Source organism: Cibotium barometz, chromosome 24 (assembly GCF_041138505.1).
Source record: "Cibotium barometz isolate CiBa-2024 chromosome 24, ASM4113850v1, whole genome shotgun sequence".
NCBI lineage: Eukaryota > Viridiplantae > Streptophyta > Polypodiopsida > Cyatheales > Cibotiaceae > Cibotium > Cibotium barometz.
This window is the reverse complement of record NC_141069.1, coordinates 5,509,598-5,529,340: the sequence shown is the minus strand read 5'-3', so window position 1 is coordinate 5,529,340 and position 19,743 is coordinate 5,509,598. Positions and strand designations below refer to the sequence as shown.

Genomic DNA, 19,743 nt, shown 5'->3' with positions numbered 1-19,743 from the left:
GGTACATCCGCCCTACACAAGCCTCTTCACAGGTACATCCGCCCTGCACAAGAGTATCACAATCCTCACAGGTACTCCGCCCTGCACCACCAGATGTAAATGGATCTTTAGGCCCTGTTAGGTATGCAAGTGCAAGCTCTCGGGGTTTCTCAACATCCATTTCCTTTGCAATTGCTTCAAAAGTGACTTCATGGACCGAGGCCTTTGCCTTCGCAGCCAACACCCTTTGTACATCCGGGTCATTTTTCAATGACCTAAGCTCTTCGGTTTCAGCCCTATAGCGTCGCACTTGACGCCTCAAAGATTCCAAATAAGAATGCATAGTGTCATGAGTACCTGCATCTCCATAGACATCATTGCCTGCAGCATCTCTTGCATCCCTTGTACCATGAAATTCACGGTCCTGTGTGTTCTCCACACTGTCAGAAATGTGGCTGTCCATGACACTCAAATCAGGTCACCACTTATGATTCCAAGCCTCGGACCGTTTTCCAATGAGGGGAAAAACTGAGCTCTGATACCAATGTAACGGGAGGCGGACGCGTGTATTGGAATCGTATAAATGTGAACAAGATTCTGAGCACTTAACACTTGAGCATTACAACCACAAAGCTGAAAATGACAGTACACCACATAAAGGGGCCGGTGATAGGCTGACCCCCCCCCTTTAGGTTATATTACCAAAAGAGTCTGCAAAGTACAAGATTACGGGTGCCTGGGGATTCACCACCAGCCTGCACCTGATTCTTCCAAATACATTTTGAATGAATACATTTCAAACAAGAGAATCTGTAGGTAAATCCGCCCTACACAAGCCTCTTCACAGGTACATCCGCCCTGCACAAGAGTATCACAATCCTCACAGGTACTCCGCCCTGCACCACCAGATGTAAATGGATCTTTAGGCCGTGTTTCCACGCGAGAAACTGATCCAGAAACCTGTGTTCTCCACGAGCAAATGTCCCCAATGCTTGCCCTAAGCACCTGCTATACCAGGAATCCTTGAGACACATCCATGCTCACATATTCCATTGCTGTCCGGCCTGTTTTGTGCAATAACCAGTCCAAAACAGCAACTTTCTGTCGCGAGAAATCGACCTGTAAAGGGTCCTACAGCCCTGTGGAGGTCCCTAGAGCTGTCCTGTACTGTCCAAGTTGACTTTGGACACCTGTAACCAGCCCAAAACTCGCAATAACCAGAAATTGCAGGTCTGAAATTTACCAACCAGCCCTTTAGAAGAGTGTGGGGATCGTTGTCCAAGCTTGTGTGAGTCCGGGAAGCAAGCAACCAGCCCTGTAGCAACTCCCAAAGCTCCAACCAGCTCTCCAATATGTTGAATAATGAATAAAACAGCCCAAGAGGGCCTCTTGAGGGAGACGCCTTTTTCCAGTGTCACCTAAGGGGCTTGGTGGGTACACATACTGGCTGACATGTGTCCTCATAAGGTGTCCAGGTAGGTGTCCAGCCCATAGTGCTCCATTTGTCCTGTTTGTATAAGTTTAGGTCCAACCAAATGGGAAATGGCCATAAGCTGTCCGGACTTCATTAATTTTGGTCCAACCAAATGCGAACGCATTATAAGTTGTCCGGCCACTTATTAATGAGTGTGGACCTGCAAACCAATAAACCTTAGTGGTAAATGAAGTAAGCTGTAAATTGAGTGTGGACGCACTTACCACCTGCAAAACCCATAAGCCCACAGTTTTAGGCCCAAACAGGAGTGCACACACGTGTCCACAAGGTGCCCGGGCGTCCCCGGTCCCTCAGGCTTCACAAGCCAAAATAACAAGCATTGTCCAAGCAGCAAGACAATGTTACACAAAGTAAAATAAAGTTATGGCATGGATCATTTATGCATTGTGCACATGTAAACTTGGAGAACCACCTATCATCATTCTTGTACTTGAAAATATTCCGCCTGCCATCATAACACACCATGTGTGCATGGCCGGAATCCACACGGGCACCGCCCGAAAGTCCACAAATGTCCTGCCATGTCCTTGGAGTCATATGCATCCACTCATATGATCCATACACATGCCCAGGTATAATACATACATGCATCCGCATGTTTCTAGGCCTGACACGCATCCGCATGTCCCTAGAATATAGGGGTTTGTGACAAGCGGTAATCACTGAAGCATGTGCAATAGCATGGTGATTAACTGCACGCTTTCCTTTGTCAGCAACTAGGTGTTTCTCCTCGGAAGTGGAGGGTTCAACATTAGAATTCTGTCGATGGGTTGGTCTTTTGGGACACTCAAACCAACGATGAGGTCCATTACAAATCGTGCACAATCCTGTCTTTTGTTGATCTCGTCTAGAAGGAACAGTGGAAGGACGAGGATTGCGAGATTGGCCACGTCCTTGGTCCCGTCCACGATCTGAACTGCATGGTTGGAAGGATTGAGAACGTCGGGACCGAAAAGAGAACGATCCTTTTGATCGGCGAGGGTGTTGAGAATTATTCCATTGGGGATTAGGCTAGGAGGTAGAAGTGCCAAAGATTCTCTGCGACTATCTCGGTTCATACGAGATCCATTGGCTTTCTGAAAGGCATTAGCTGGACTGGAAGAAGCCAAATTTCGAGAATTAATGTCTGCAACGCGCTCGGCGTATCGTATGGCATCGGCAAGATCGACAGGGTTATATTTCTGAACATCGGCATGCAGTGTGGGGTTAAGACCTTCAACGAAGGCATGAAGTTCGTCAGTTGGGGACAAAGTCAATCTCCAGTATCAAGTTGGTGAACTGGGAGATATAAGAGGCCAAGGAACCAGTTTGGTCCAAATGGCGTAAGCGAGTACGGGCTTGGAAATCCGCATTGGCAGGTATGAATTGCTTACGGAGGACCCGCTCGAATTTTTTCCACGTTGTAACCAATTTTCCGGCGTGGTGTCGTCGTTGCCACCACAAAAAAGCAATGTCTTTGAGGAGGGATACCGCAAAAATCACCTTTTTGGAATCAGAAAGGGTCATGGTTTCAAAGTATAACCGCAGTTTGTAGAGCCATTGGTCTAAGATGCGCTTATTGCGTTGACCACCATAAGAGTTAGGGGGTTTAATTTCCAATTTCTTTGTTTTACTGGCTTGTAAAAGACGATAAAGAGTTTTAAGGTCGTCGCCTTCTACCTCGGAAGGAATGACGTCTGCATCTGCTGGTACTGTTGCTGAAACATGTGCTGCTGGTACAGAACTCGTGTAGGAGTGGTGATCCGTGTGGAGCTGCTGGATCTGCGAAGCCAAGGATGCCATAGACTCTTGGAGTTGCTGTTGGAACTGCTGCTGAAGTTGTTGCAAAGCTGGCTGCCATTCCGGAGGGGCTGGTATGTCAACAGGTTATGCCATGAGAGAAGATGTTGATGTAGAGGCTTGAGGGTGACGAGTCTCTAGGGGTTTTCGCTGTTGATGATGCCGCTGGGCTCTAGTAAGAACCATTGGCTGGAGGGTGCGGCATCTGGAAATCCTGAGAGGAGAGGCTACGCACTGGTGAAGCGGCTATAGACCATCCAGTATAGTAAGGGCGATCCTCTGGGATTGGGCTCGCACGAGAGTCTGCTACTGGAGAAGAAGGTACAGGGGCAGCTACTGATGTCAAGGGTGTATATTCTGGTGTAGAGGGGCGCACCGTGAATGAAGATGGATAAACGTCCTCAGAATAGGTGCAATATTCGTGAAAAATGATGCTACACTCGGGGAGGATAGCGCCCAGATAAGGATGACGCCTGAGTATAAAATACTAATGATCCAGATCCTGTGCAGAAGTACGAACACGGATCACCCACACGTCGAATTCTCGGAGGTGAGAAGTCGGTGTGGCTATCTAAATACGGTAATGAGTGGGCTGGAAAAAGGGGTGCACACTCACTGGAATAGGGGCCGAGACTGGTGGAGAAACACGGGTAGGAGAGGGCACTATGGACTGAGAGGGTGTATCCTGTAAATAACTGAAATCATAGGTTTCCTCTGCCATAAGCCGTTGGAGAAGAGAGTAATGTGTGTCCACGTGATCTGAGAGGTGCTTTTGAACCTGTAAAAAGTGATATTGGCCCCGGAGGAGTGGAGAGCCCGCAAAAGAATGAAATGGCGGGTTTCTGATATGTTACATTACGTGAAATTTTTATGCCCAAGAAAATGGAAAAATCACACCTGAAGGAGGTTGCCATAATAAATATTGTTGGTGGAGAAGAAGCACCAAGGATAGGGTGGTCCACAAGCCGACAAAAATCCACAACTGCAAGTGGCTGGTCTAGGCACTGGAGTAGATAGCAGGTAGCAAACAATGAAGAAGGCCAAGTTCAATGAAGAGAGGCGGCTTCAACACGGCGCGCTGGAGACGTACGGCAATCGCAGGCTGCAAACGGCCAATAGGTGGCGCCGATTCGTAGGGATCCGTAAGGTGAGTTTTTTTTTTTTTTGGGGGGGTAATGTGTGTAAATGTGGCATTAAAGCCTAAGGGTCATAAGTTAAAACCCGTTTGGTAATAAAACGATGCTTCTCAACGGGTAAGTAATAATGTAAAATCAGCAGTCAAACGGCGCTTCTCAACAGCAGAAACTTCCACGAAGGGGTGCGTTTCTCATCTGCAGGCCGACTAGGGAGGGATCCACGAAGGGATGCGACCCTTCATGGGAAGGGTGCCTGTCCATGAAGGGGTGCTTGCTGAAGAGGTAAGTCCTGATTGAAGGCTGTTTTTGTTTGTCTTGCCTTTATTCAAGAGTGTCCTGTATATGGCTGGCCCAAACTTAATGAATAAAAATTGGGAGTTGGGGGCTGAATTTGATGGGGCATTCTCTCTTGCTCTTCCATTCAACACTTGCTACACCCAATTTTAGGGTTTGGGCGGGCTGATTTTAGGGTTAGGATTAGGACCGATTTTAGGATTAGGGTTAGGGTTTGGGCATAACACAAGGCGGAAAAAGTTTGCTCTGATACCACTCTAAAGCTTTTATAGCTTTATTAACATGATTAAGGCTTAATTAATGAACATAAGACAAATATTGCAAGAATTCTGAGTTGTTTGCATTGAGACAGAGGCCTTTCTTAAATAGAGGCCGAAAGTCCCTGGGAAGGGGTGTGGCTCTTGAATCAATGGTTATGTCCTTTGGACTTAGGGGTGTGTCTTTTAATGAATAGACATGCTCTTTGATAGTGACCCATGTGTAAGGGTGTGACCCTTTATAGGTGTCCTTTCAGTTAATAAGGGATTAAGGAGTAATTAAGGAGAGATTAAGAGAGTTAGTCACAATCGTGACAGTTGAGAACAATCATCATGACTAGGAACCTATCTCAATCGAACTCTAATCCTTGAAGTATCCAGAAACTTCAAGTTCCAACTCAGGTTACTGTTTCAAGGTTATTAAGGTGTATGCGCAATTTGCCAACATCAACACTCTACTACATAGTGGTTGAGTACTTTGGGTACGGTGCGGTATGGTACGTGTACGTAAAGTATGCATCAAGATAAGTACTTTAAGTAAGTTCACGTTTTTGACTATATTGTGTGTGATTGCGGGCAGTTCTTCTCCTTACACTGCAATTACGACCATTGAACAAACTTGGTTGACACACGTGGTCTATGCGCTGCTAATGTTGCAGCTTCTCAAGCATTTGACAAACTCACACCATCCGTTTCGGATGAGATCTATCCCGTCACCACACGAGCCATCCAAGTTGTAGAATTTCGTTTTCCTTTTCCCATTCTCACTTCCGTGGGTTTACGGGTAATGGGAATATCTGCGAAGATATCTAGCATCCATACAAAAATAGCATGAAAGACAATTGTGATACTGAAATGAAAACTAATCTATTAACTACTGAGCAATGACCAATGACTAAAATAGTTAAAAAATGGGCCAAATAAGTGTTGTACATTGAACCTCATATTTGGTACGAAGATCTCATATTTTGTATGGAGTGGTACGGAAAGTATTGAAGGTACTCATCGGATGAGTAGAGGTACGGAATGCAACTATGCTCTAGTAGAACCAGGTCGATCTAGAATAACCATACCAATCAAGACCTTGCTACACAGCCCTGGATATCAGCCATAATAAAAACCAATAATCTGGATATCTGTCATGTCAGAGGCTAGGGCACTCACCCCATGAACTAGGCATGCAACAATCCTGAGTTCTGGATAACTATCTTATCAGAAGCTAAAACCTTTGCCTCGTTGAAGGAACCCTGTAAACCCACACATGCGATACATCCTAGCGTCCCATACCACTAGAACATACCCCATCTACGTTGTACAATCCATTACTCCTTATCTTGCAAGTCTTCCGACAGATTTTCTAAGGTTGCTAGCAATCTCTTTCGGCATACAAATTGAAATCTATCTATTCGAGAAACCTATTGATTTCAATATGAGCAAAATCTAGTTTGAATTTGGATCTCTACAAAATATATGTGCGCACGCCAGATCCATCAGAACCATCTCTGCAAAGCAAAGAAGCTTTACCTCACATCTAGCAAAGCATAACCGCTTTACCCAAAACACATAGACCCAATCATAGTTGCAAATGCAAGCAACATCATAACATCCGATCATCTGCAATCCACCGTCTCATTCTTCCTTCCTTCCTATAATTGATTTCTCAAATTAGCTCCCGCTTCCCCTCAGTCTAGAAATCCACCAAATAGGAATATAGATGTATCCAGAAACCCTGCATGTAGCGGATCCTAGCATTCCATACCCCCATATACACACCATACAAGACCCCCTTTAGACATAAGATTAAGTTAAGAGTGATCAATTCCTTCCCAATCCTACTTTGACACAACCAGACTCCCACTTGAAGGACGCTAACTTTCAGGTTAGCCCACCACATCAATCTACCCTATATATGATATACCCTCTTACTTCCTCCCATAATTTTGTGGCTACCATAAATATGGCAATCTTGCTGTCACCAATTTGGTCCCCTCACCAGTCTTGAACAGTGTTTCACACACTATCTAGAACCAAGGTGCGAACGGGGATTTTCCATAGAAGAAAGCTGGAGCACTTACTGGCAAAGTTTGGCCTAAAAGATGGCTTCTGAGCAAAAGCAGCATGTGATTTTTAGCATATAACATGATTTATGACGTTACAAGATGGTGTGTTCACACATCATTAAAGACGGGCTGGATTTATTATTATTGGGCATGTATATGTGGACAGAAGGATGCACCTTAAGCAAACTTGGCCATCAAGCTTGGGAAAAAGCATAAAAATTAATATTTTTTGCAGCCAAGCCACTTTTGGCACAAAGGGAAAAGCACAATCCCTTTTGGCCAAAAAGAGAAAAGCATGGAGGCTATTTTTGGCTGGTCGACTCCATAAATAAGGAACAAGAGTAGATTTGAGGGCATGCGCTTGAGGGTACTTGGCGAGCTGCAACAGATATCCTTCTCTCTCCTAAGCGCAGGCAGACAACAGTTTGATTCTCTCTTCTCTGTTCGCTGGCCGTACAGTCCGCTCCTCTTCTCTCCCTTGAGCTGGTCATACAGTGGTACAACAGGCCAGGCAGCTCCTCCTCTCCCCCTTGCGCTGGCCGTACAGTGGTACAGCAGGCCGGGCAGCTCTCATTGGAATAAAACAATTCCTACGGGGGGCTGGCCATTCCGGCTCAGTGTTGTGTTCTCTTTGGTGTTGCTCCGCTACGCCCTGAAATTTATTTCAGTACTGTGCTGTGTGTCGGTGTCCCGAGTGTTCCAGGGTTTGTCAACATAGGTCTGGATTGGTTTCATTGGTATCAAAGCGCAGCCTCTTGTTTATTGTTTATTGTTTTGTTTTCTTGTTTTCTTGTTTTTGTTTTTGTTTTTGTTTTTTTGTTTTGTTTTTTTGGGTCTTTTGTTTATTGTTTTGTTTAGTTTATTTATTTATTTTTTTGTTTGTTTGTTTTTGTTTGTTTGTTTTGTTTGTTTTTTTGTTTTTGTTAATGTCTTAATTAAAAGTCTTCGTTTGATATTATCTTTTGATTTCCTCTCCTTAGTAGCTAGGTTTGTTAGTTTATTTATTTTTTATCTTTCAAATGCTTTGTTTTGTCTTTGTCTTTCTTCACTATTATTTCTTTCTTAAATCTCTCAATTCGTAAGTTCATATTTTTCTGACCTTATGATGGTATATATCAAAGCGCAGCCTCTTGCCTAAACTATCTAGGGAGACGATCCTATGGCTATGGACAGGGTCCACAATTGCGAGGAACACAAGGAGAGGATTGAAACTCTCGAGCACATGGTGGAACAATACATCAGGATCATCGATGCACAACTTGACCATCATAACTCTTTGACGAGGCAGCTTCGTCAAGAGCTTCAAGAAAAGGATGCAAATTTGAAGATGTACCGAGAAGATCCTGTTAGAATGCACAATGGAAATGCTGTAGAGAGCAAAACACAGAAGAGAGAGAGAGAGAGAGAGAGAGAGAGAGAGAGAGAGAGAGAGAGAGAGATTTTATTAACGTCTTCCAAAAGACCGAACTCGGCCTATGAGACAAATCGGTGTACCTGTATGGGGTATCCTCTGTCATCCCAACAAAATGAAAAAGTACTAAACTAAAAAGCTGAATCTGGGTGTGCAATAAGTACAACGAGTGGTGAAGGGGATGGGGCTCTACTACTAGGAGAATGCAAAGCTATATGCATGGAGTATACAATCATGATATGCAACCTAGCTAGCTCCATCCTGTACCATACTGGGGGTATAAAATGGTATACATCAATGAAGGGGGTGTCCACAGCTCCCTGAAGAACATGCCTGGGTGTGCTCTGAAGCGAGCCAGTCGCTCCGCACCCTCTTTGTGAAACTGAGCTCTGATCTCTGTCATCTCTCTCTGGGATAGGCGTGGTGTCTGAAAGCCAGGTGTCCTCTGTCTCCTGCGGGCTCTGAGTGTCTCTGCTCTCTGGAGAGTAATTCCCTGCCGTGAAGGGGCTGGGAGTGGGATGGATCTCTGAAAAAATGTTGTAATCTGTGTCTGTCGTCCCCCCTCTGGAGCTGTCTGAGCCTGTAATGATGTCTCTCTGTGGCGCTGTATGTCTAGAATAAATCTCCCCAGTATGCACTGGTCTGTTGCCTCAAAGATCTGGTGTAGGGAATGTGGCTCTCTGAATAAAATGGGATATTTCTCTCTGATGGCTGTATATGCTCTGCATCTGCATACATAATGCTCCTCACTCTCCACCTCCTCTCTGCACAATCTGCATACCCTCTCCTCTCGGTGGATCCGTGCTGCTCTGCCAGTCTCAATCTCCAATCGGTGTGATGAAACTCTAAGCTGACCAATAGCCACTCGGGAGCCGTGTGGTAAAAAACCCTCCATGTATCTAGGCCTCTCTATAAATCCATCATCAGTAATACTCATGAAGTGATCTCTGTAGTATAGCATCTTCGGTGGAAGAGGCTGTGTAGGCGATATCCATGTCTCTCGTGTATAGAGCTGCCATAGATCCTGTCTCAATACTTTGTTCCTCTCACTATGAGAGAGACGGATATGTGGTGCATCCCTGTCATACTGGAATGGTGGTAGATGATCCATGTCTAGGCCATGCTGTGAGAGTTGTGTGACCCTCTGTCTCCTGCCTCAGCCAGCTGTCTAGATGCCTCAAAAGCTCTGTATGACAATCTGTCCTGTGGCCTCTCTCTGAATCTGTCTAGCAGGCATATAGTTTGGAATATGCCCTCTACCATCATAGGAGGCCGGATAATGTCATGAGGTACTGACGGTTTGCTGCGTATCATGCGTGCCATCATGAGGGCCTGTGGTCTCTCTATCTGTGTCCACCAATGGGTAGCAAGGCCTGGCGCCCATACCGTTGCTCCACTAATGTGTCAAATAGCCACCCCTTCGTCCCAGGCTCCTGAAAATGAGCCTGGTGGCACTGTCTCTCTAGCATAGCCAATGCTGCATATCCCCGTGTCACTCTGGCTGCTGAACCCATGGTGAAGCGTGTGGCTGCTGCAGAGAAGGTAACCCCTAGGTACACGTATGATGTCACCACCTCCACCTGGCGTCGTGCGAGAGTGAATGTCAGCTGACTCCTGCCCTGTCTCGATGTATGAAAGACCATAACCTTGGTTTTTCCAAGGTTCACAGTAAGACCCCTCTGTGTGCAGAAATCATCGAGTGCATGTAGATGCTGCTGTAGACCACCTGGAGACTCAGACAGTAATACAATATCATTAGCATAAAGCATAATATGTACTGAGGTACCTGCTAAATCAACTCCATCTCCGCCTCCCCGTGTAATGAAGTCAGCCACCTCATCAATGTATAACCCAAATAGCGTGGGGGAAAGTGGGCATCCTTGCTTCACACCAATGGTGCTAGCAATAGTCTCGGACATACCTCCTGGACATCTGACTCGCCCAAAAACCTGCTCATATAATGCATAGATGCCCCATGTCATATCTGCTGGTATGCCAAGAGACTGCAGGCGCTGAAAGAGCCTCTCTCGTGGTACTGTGTCAAATGCCTTGCGGAAATCCACAAAGCAGCAATAGAGCTTTCTCTTCCTCACTCTGGCCTGATCAATCATACATCTCAAAGTGAATACATGGTCAGTGGTAGAGAAAGCTCTCCTGAAGCCTGCCTGCCCTGATGAGCGTAAACCTGCTCGCTCAGCATATAAGCTAAGCTCTTGCTCCAACACTGCACCATAGAGTTTGGCCAGCACGTGGAACCATAACCGTCCTGTAGTTGCTCGGATCGAGCATATCCCCTGTTTTGTGAATCGACACAATGGTGTGCATCGTCCACTCCGCAGGCAAACCCTCTGCTAGTGCCGTGTTAAACAGGTGTGCAAGAAAAGGAGCCAAAGAATCTACTGCATATATGAGATGCTCACCCTACAAGCCCATATGGTCGGCGGCCCATCCATGCTGTAGGCGGTGGATAGCTTCCTGTACCATCGAGTGGGTAAAGAAGCTAGCTGTGGTAGGTCGAGGCTCCTGTGGCTGAGGTTTAGGTGGCTACTGTGGGGCGTGGTATAGGCCCTTTGCATATGTGTGCCATGTCTGTGGGTCTGCAATAGGTGTCGGTGTCCGGGGCTCTTTGAAGTGCCGCCATGAGATAGGGCTATCTCTACTCATGAAGAAATGAAAGATCTCTAGCTCCTGTATCTCTGCGAAGGCCCGCCTTTTGCGGCGAGTAAGTCTCCTCATCTCTCTCCTCGACTCCTGCTCTGTGATGGCTCCCAAGGCTCTTTGTATGCGGAGCCGTGAGTATAGGGCTCTGCACTCGTCATCATACCATCTGTTCTGGGGCATAGTCCCAGATCTCGCAGGCTCTCCTGAGTGTACACGATGTGGGAAGCTTTGTAATGCAGCCGTGTGTAGGAGTGATGCCAGCTGGGCTGTAATGGTATCCATAGGTGCGAGGGGATCCATGAGTAGGAGCCCATCCTCTACTCTGCTAGTGTATATGTCTGCCATGTCATGTGTGAAGTAGATGGTAGTGTGTGGCATCGGTATGTGGGGGGCTGGTGATACTGGTGATCCGGCTAGTGAAAATGCCAAGTATGTATGATCTGCCCCAATAGGACGAGGTGGAATGGAGAATGAGGTGACAAGCTGTGATGCCTTCAAAGACCCCATAATGCAGTCTACCACCGTACCTCCGGTCCGTGTATGACCCCCATGTGGGAAGCATGTCAGCCCTCCTGATCCCGGCCACTGTAGCATCCCGTTATAAATAACGAGACGAAACCTGGCTCCCAACTCTAGTAAGTGGTCCCCATAATGTCCTCTGTCTGGTCCAGTGTCCTCTGATGCCCGACTAGCCCCTCTCTCCTCTGGATCCACAGGGTGGAGGATCTCCATGTCATCATAGTCATACACCTCACACTGTCTGCTCTGTGTGTGGGCATTGAAGTCGCCCGTAAGAAATACTTCCCCTAGTGTAGAATAATGCATAATCTCCTCTGACAGACAAGTGTATGGCGAGGCTCCTGTCTCCTCCTCCTGTGGCATGTCCTCTGTAATGACATAGGAGGATCCTGATGGAGCACAACAGCTCCATGTCCACACAAAAATAGGGAAATATACATGAAAAATAGGAAAAAAATGGAGATACACCTAACTGGGCGGGCACACCCACAACAGAGGTCCTAGTGTGTAATGTACAGACAGGAGATGACTGCCAACACCCTCTCTTAGCTCTTGGATGTGGAACCAACCCTAGCGAGGTGGAGTGCTGCCTGAGCATAGCCCGAGGTAGAGACTTCGTGAAGAGGTCTGTCGCATTGTCCTCCGCCGAACAATAAACAAGCAAGATGTCACTAGCCAAAATCTTCTCACGAACAAAGTGATATTGTATCTTTATGTGCTTGGTGTGGGCATGGAAGACCGGGTTTTGAACAATAGTGATACAACTCTGGTTATCGCACTGGATGACCGTGGGCTCCTTCTGTGGAAACCCAATCTTGTCAAGTAACCTCCGCAGCCACACAACCTTGCAAGCAACACCACAAGTAGCCTGGTACTCTGCCTCTGTAGACGACAAGGCAATAGTTGGTTGCCTCTTGTTGCTCCATGAAATAGCTCCTGAGCCGAGGGTAAAACCATAGCCTTATGTAAATCTCCTCGTGTTTGGATCTCCTCCCCAATCTGAGTCACTCTAGCCTTGGAGTCGGACTCCATCCGTCGTTCCCCCTCTAGTGTCATAGAAGAGTCCAAGATCCTTCGTACCCTATAGATACCGCAAGATCCGCAATCCTACGTCCCAATGAGTCTTCAAAGGTGTCTGCATGAATGAGCTCAACAACCCCACAGGAAAGCTCAAGTCCAATCTGGTGTTCAGCAACCAAATCAATGAACCAATAAGCTTCCGATACAAAGAGGCATCAACCTGCTCACAAGGATCATTCACTGTAAGCTTCATGTTTAGGTCCATCGGTGAAGTAATAGGCTTGCAGTTCTTCATCCCAAAGGCCTCAAGCAACTCATGAACATACCGTTGCTAAAAGACAAAGAACCCCCTCTGGGTCTGTCAAATGTCCAATCCAAGAAGAAGTGGAGTAAGCCTAAGTGGGTCATCTCAAACTCCTTTGATCAGGCATAGCACATAGTCTATGCTCTGCATGATGGAGTTGATGGTTTGAGGCATTGTGAGTAACATCAAAGGTCACACTTCTGTTCTTGTCAAGCTTGGGAAATAATGTAAACTTTTGATGGATATACAACTTGCAGAATTCTTTGAAAATGTGGAGTTCTTCATCCAGTCTTGGATTCGGCTCGTTGATGTCATGTGACAAAGGCGGTATTAGGTGATGTTGATAAATCTTATCTTAACTACAACTTACAAGAAAACCAACATAAAAGCTCAGTAGTCACAAAAACAAGAAAAAACATTCTACCTGATTTTCAAAGTGTTTGATGAGATTAAAGCAGACTAGGACAGCCGGCACTCAAAAATACCAAATCAGTAAAGACAGGTTAGCCTTGACTTATGATATCATAACATGGTTTGTTAGCATGTAAAAGGATGGGATTTTGCACCTACTATAACATGGGTTATGGCACCACAATGTGATAATATGTATTAACATGCATATCAATAAAACAAGACAATGTACAAGGAATTTCGTAAGCCCATCATCCACAATGATTGTGATTATGTTTCTTATGTGTCCAATCTCACATATAGAATGCAGAGGTGTGCTTGTGTTGGAAGATCGCCATGATGCTGTTCTCGATGAGGCAAAAAATTTATATTTGATACTATACTTTGAAACTCTTGGTGTCATATAAGAGAAACGTTTCTTCTATTAGTTTGAAAGTTGGTGAAGTAAGTATGCCACTAATCCCACATCATGGTGCAGGTTAGTTCACCACAGAAAAATAATTTGCACAAATGTCCAACAATTGAAGAGTTGGACAGCAAAAAACGTCCAGCGCTCCCTTACCTTTTTGTAAGTTGAACACTCTCAACATGGTTAACTTTGTTGAATAATATTGCCAGGACCGGACAAATTTAGCATATGCACTTTGTAAGCAAGGCTTAGAGGCTGGCTGCTTGACCTTGTTTTTGTGTACTAAATGACGCTGATATACTGATGAGAAACGGACATTGAATGGTGGTGAGAGGCCATTTGACTGGAGTTTTCAGACCCTTGGGTTGAGCTGAGGTTGGAGGGCTAGATGTTATTTGACAAAGTAAGAGATAGGTTTATCATCACATGCTATCTTGTCTTTTCTTATTATGACGTTTTGGCAGGAAGGTGGCATAGACCTTAGATACGTTTATCATCACATGCTATCTTGTCTTTTCTTATTATGATGTTTTGGCAGGAAGGTGGCATAGACCTTAGACCATTGACATCTATTCTTTCACCAGCTTCAGAGGTTCTATGTTTCTCTCAATATTAATTCTCAATTTTTGAACAAATTTTTCATTTCCATGTGTATTCTGGTGATCTCAATCAAGCTTATGGAGAAATATTATTAGCATTAATTTGAGATTTCAGGTATTTGAAGCTGACATGCTTTGGGACTTTGACTCTGTAATGGAAGAGGTATAGAGTGCCAATATCTCACATTCTCGAACACTTTGATAATGATATATTTTCACTATTTTAGAACCGCATATAGGTAGCTCATGCCCTGACCGTACCCAAGAGGTGGTGAGTTGGGAGTCTGCGGGGTGAAGGGGTGTGCGCGTGTGTGGAAGCATACATGGACTGGTTGATCTTGCTTTGTTTTTTTCTCTATTTGTTGATAGCTTTCATCTTTGGAGGTCAAACTGAAAACCAATGAGAGAAGGGACACAACTGCACATGTTGTTGATTGCAATAAGGCTTAACTGTTCAATGGAAGGTAGTGGAAAACAGCTCAATGTTGATTGTCTGCTCATTTCATGACTTTGAATACATCTCTCAATATGTCCGGTACATATGTGGTGCAAGATGTTCTCCTTTGCTTCTTGTGTATCCGAAGTAGAGTTTGCTCTCATAGCTAGTGAATAAATAAGATAGAATCGATTTCTTAGCTAGGAAACAATCTGTTGGTTTTTGGGCTGCTTTTGTAAAAGGAGAGAAGTCTTAGCTGTTTGTAATATTTGCTTAGAAAACAACATAATACTGAGAAAAAATGTTGGTGGTTTAAAAAATATATAAAAATGTATATTTAGTGGAAGTACTATTGTGGTATCATTAAAGAAATATTGAGAACTCCCCATTATATCTTCTCTCTCTCTCTCTCTCTCTCTCTCTCTCACACACACACACACACACACACACACACACACACACTTTTTTCTTTTTTCTTTTTGTAAAGCTTCATGTCATTAATTACAGGTGGGAAACCTCAAAACGAGGAAAACCCACCAAAAAGACCATATACAAGGGAGACTACTAGAGTGTTCACTATGTTCAGTGTGAACATAGTTAAACATCTAAAAACAATTTGTAAAAAGAGCATACAGAGATGAGTCAATCTCATGAAGAGAGAGACAGTCATATAAAGATTGCTGAAGAGAGGAACGGAAGAATGAGTAAGCATCCAAATGAGGCCCAGCAAAAACTATCCTGTTGCGAGACTGCCAGGTAGTCCATAAAGCCCAGTAGCGAACCCAATCAAAGAAGACTTTATAGGATCTAAGGGGTGAAGGGAGAAGACCGAAGATCCAAAAGTATTTCCCAAAGGGTGCCTGTCGGAAGCGGGCTCTCAAACGTGCAGCAATCCGATCCAATAAAGTCCTAGTCAGAGGACAAATCCACAAAAGATGAAAGACTGTCTCTTGAGAAGCACCACAACTATGACAAGTTGAAGGTGCCAAAAGTCGCCTAGCCAAGAAAAGGCGGATTGGCAAGACTCCAATCAAGCATCTCCATAAAAAAAGTTTACTTTTCAAAGGAAGACTGCATTTCCAAAGAGAATGAAGCCGCTGTTTCCACCAAGCCTGACTTTTATGAAGATGCCAAATCTGATTCGCATGTTCTTGAACCCAAGAGGCAGGCAACAAGAGCTGATATATCGAATGACCCGAAAGTTTAGCCATTGGTAAAAGGCCTCGTTTAGGTTGTTCTCTTCTAAGGCTCCAATCAACCAAACGATCAGAACGATCCAAATCTGCAATTGGTTCAAAAGGAGCAAGAAGCTCTTGAATAAATGCCAGATTGATCTATAATGCATCCCCAGACCAAATTTTCTGGCGGCAACCACAAAAGAAAGCACATGGCCACCAGCATCCAAAACATCATCAATAAGATAAACTCCTTTCTTTGAAAGGAAATATGCCTTCCTAGGCTCACGTAGAGCCAAGGGTACATCAAAAGCCTTTGACCAATGAATACTCTCAAGGCGAAGCGAAGAAGATTGCGCATTAAGCCTCGGATTCCAAAAAAGATACTGCGTAACCTGTTTCCAGGCGAAAACTAACTTAGATGAAAGAGGGCAGCCGACAATTTTTCCATCGAAATGGCTGAAAATTGCATCCCAATACGTAACAGTCCACTTTCCAAAAGCAGGTGAAGACATAGATATACACATATGACCCAACATAATAGCCCATGGCTGGCGTTGTTGTACAAATTCCAACAGCAAAGTGGATTTACGAGCAAGCACATGAAAATGAATATTCAATATGTTCAAGCCACCATGTATCTTTGGAGAACACATCTTTGGCATTGACAAAAGACGAAGACTCTTTTTACGATGTTGAGTTTTCCACACAATTGCCATTGCCAGAGACATAAACGATCTATATCAGCTTTCCTCCACATAATCAATGGAAGAAAGAACTGTATGTAAGCCATTACAATAGCCTGCACTATCCTGAGACGTACATGAAGAGGCCAAGTGGAAAGCTGCCAATAATCAATTTTGCGATTCAATTTTAGCATAACCCATTGAATCATTTGTGAAGATGACAGCTGCCAACCCAAAGGGTAACCCAAATGACGAACGATATGTCCACCAGGAGGTATTCCACCGGGCCACAATACATGATGCCATTGCTGTACGTTAAGCGCAAGCAAGGTAGACTTACAGAAATTCACTTTCAAACTAGCAGCCAGACCAAAAAGTTCCAAAGCCTCCATTAATCTCTGAAGATCTTGTTGCGTATTCACACACACACACACACACACACAAAATCTGTGTCTTGTTGAGAGCTGACAGAGGTAGAGCCAGTACCACAATAAGCCATCCGCACAGTTGTGGCTTTTGGTTTAGGGTCTTATGAGAGACGAAGCAACATACTGTGTTGGAATGCCCTGCATATGCCCCTATTCATGTGCAATATTCTCACATGTTTGGGCACGGAGATAACATGGACTCTCTTCTTTCACAAGGATTGAGAGAAGGAAAGACTCTTAGTCATTGCTACCTTCATTAAGGAAATGCTACATTTGACAAACAAAATTCAAGAAATCATGGAATATATAAAATTTAGAAAATGCGTATGGATCTGTGTAGGTATATAATTCATGAGCTTATTGATTTTTTGTTTTGACTGGCCTTAGGCCAAGATCCTCTTGTAGTTACCATTTTTTCGCCGCCGGTAGGCACTTTTTATCTGCTTGCCGATGCCGCCGAGGAAGCACTATGTGGGGTTTTGAATGTAGGACCTCTTGGTCCTAGACAAACATCTCTACCACTTGAGCTATCACCTCATTGATGTTTTATATTGTTAAGTTCAATATTATCAATCATCATATCATCATTTTTAAAAATAAATACACAATTACATATGTATATTTCTTTGTGTGATTTTAATGCAGGCAGCTATGAGGCGACAAGTGGAATGTTTGCATACGTTGGGTGAGACACAAGTACGACAGATTCGATTATGCAGTGAATTTGCACCCTAAGGAGGGTGCTGCATGATGTCAAACATCTATGCTGTTGCTGTTCTAGAGTAGTTGGCAGCCAAGGTGGAAAAATTATGGTGCAAGAGGACGCTTTGTGAGAGTTGGAGTGAGCATGAGAAGGACGCAGGTGCATTTGCTTTAGGTTGTGGCAGGAAATTACGGTGCAAACAGCTGAGGAGTTGGTGTAGAGGAGGCAAAGGAATGGCCCTTGTTTGGACACTCATAGAAGCTGGCCACGGCTTACAATTTCCACAGGAAATCCTGCATTTGGAATCAAACATGAATGAATGTAAAGAGAGTAGCCAGGTCACAAGGCTCATATGCTTAACAAGAAACAGGGAGGTATAGCAGCTGATGCAAATCAAGTTCACCACTTCAAGGATGCCAATTAATCATGTGGAGAATACTTTTAAGTCTCGCTAAAATCTGCATTGGCTTAATCAGTTTAGATGTGTGGTCATTTAGATACACATGCGATTATGCAGTCTTTGACGTGTAGGGAATGACAACCATTTAGGGCCGATTCACACATGGTTTACCGCCCATCAGCATGGGAGTGGAGGGTTAATTCCTAGTGGTGTGCTGTGGGATCTGTGGGCACAACAAATACACACTTCTTTAGAGGCCCATTGCACCCCATGAGAGGTGGCTGCCATGCACCACCCGTTAACATGCAAATTCATAGACATGCAGGGATTGCTGGAGACATGACAGGTGGGTGCAAATGCACCAATCACATCTCCCTGCTTGATCGGGTCGCACCAAAACTGTCTAGAGCCACCCTAATGCTTCTTTGCACTCGTGGGACCTACAACTGGACTCGGCAGAGGGTGGGCAGACCAGTCATCAAAAGATGGATCAGAATCTATATTTGGCTCATGCTCTAGAAGCTCCAACTTTACCCCTTCCATTGGAGTGGAAATGGGCTTACTGCCCTGCATATGAAACATCTCAAGCAACTCTTTTGCATACTTTGGTTGAAGAAAATCCAAATTTTTAATCTGCAACACTTTGATGCTAAGAAAATTTGTAAGATTTCTTAGATTGGTGAGGGGATAGAGCTTATTTGAGAGCATCTATACGGGGTTTATCGTTGTGAGAGAGAATCGAATCATCAAAACACAACATAATGATTGCAAGGCCATCTTTTGAATGCACATGAAGACTTGGATCAACATCACTGTTGTTGAATTTCTGGTCTTTCGAAAGGTATGTTTGTATACCATGACCATGGTGCCTGTTGGATACCATGAAGAAACTTTCGGTTTATGCTCATCCCTTAACCTTAAAGCATGATGGTTGCTCTATGTAGACTTCTTCCTTAAGGTCAGCATTCAAACATGTAGACTTAGAAAACGAGTGTGGCAAAGAAATGCTTTGTGGGCGAAGTTCGGTCAAAGCCTGCTTTCCTCATGCTCAAAAGGAGCGGCAACATCATGAATTTTAACACGGCGATGGATAAGCTTTCGACCCTAGTTTTTCAAGTCTGGCTAGTCATCCCTCACGCCCCCCACTAAACTATTGAATCCGAGCTTTCAATCCTCTGTCATTGCCAAAATCTTCAAGTCACATGCGTCCCATTTCTAGGTTGGTAAAACAGGGGAAAGGAAAGAAGAAGATAAGTTATATGCATCTCTTCCCTTGGATGATTTTGGTGAGAATTAGATGCATCTATTGGCAATGATAGATGTGATGGTGAAAGTAGCAATGAAATATGTTGTGGAAGTATTTCAAGGAATAAGTGAGATCACCAATAAGAGAATGACGAGTCCACTGTTATCAACACTTGACGAACATGTTTGCATATCAATTGACGATGACTCTGGCACTGAATTGGATGAAGCCATTAGGAAACCAATCTTCGGACGTAAGGTTTCCAAATGGCTAAAGAAAACGCGGAAACACACCGCATCCTTCTAAGAGAATAAGGAGGAGATAAGCTCAACTCA

The 19,743-nt window shown here is 44.4% G+C and overlaps 1 protein-coding gene across 1 annotated transcript in view; it reads left to right on the top strand.

The window, feature by feature from the left end:
• The window catches only part of LOC147624833 (uncharacterized), a 48,998-nt gene extending 29,938 nt beyond the window's left edge, over positions 1-19,060 (top strand). The window contains exons 2-9 of the mRNA XM_086818062.1: positions 13,173-13,249; positions 13,374-13,417; positions 13,630-13,682; positions 13,805-13,894; positions 14,274-14,327; positions 14,450-14,497; positions 14,704-14,798; positions 17,705-19,060. Of these exons, the coding sequence (XP_086674188.1) occupies positions 13,185-13,249; positions 13,374-13,417; positions 13,630-13,682; positions 13,805-13,894; positions 14,274-14,327; positions 14,450-14,497; positions 14,704-14,784 (435 nt within the window). The 5' untranslated portion in view covers positions 13,173-13,184 and the 3' untranslated portion in view covers positions 14,785-14,798; positions 17,705-19,060. The remainder of the gene's footprint in view (positions 1-13,172; positions 13,250-13,373; positions 13,418-13,629; positions 13,683-13,804; positions 13,895-14,273; positions 14,328-14,449; positions 14,498-14,703; positions 14,799-17,704) is intronic.
• Positions 19,061-19,743: the final 683 nt, after the last annotated feature.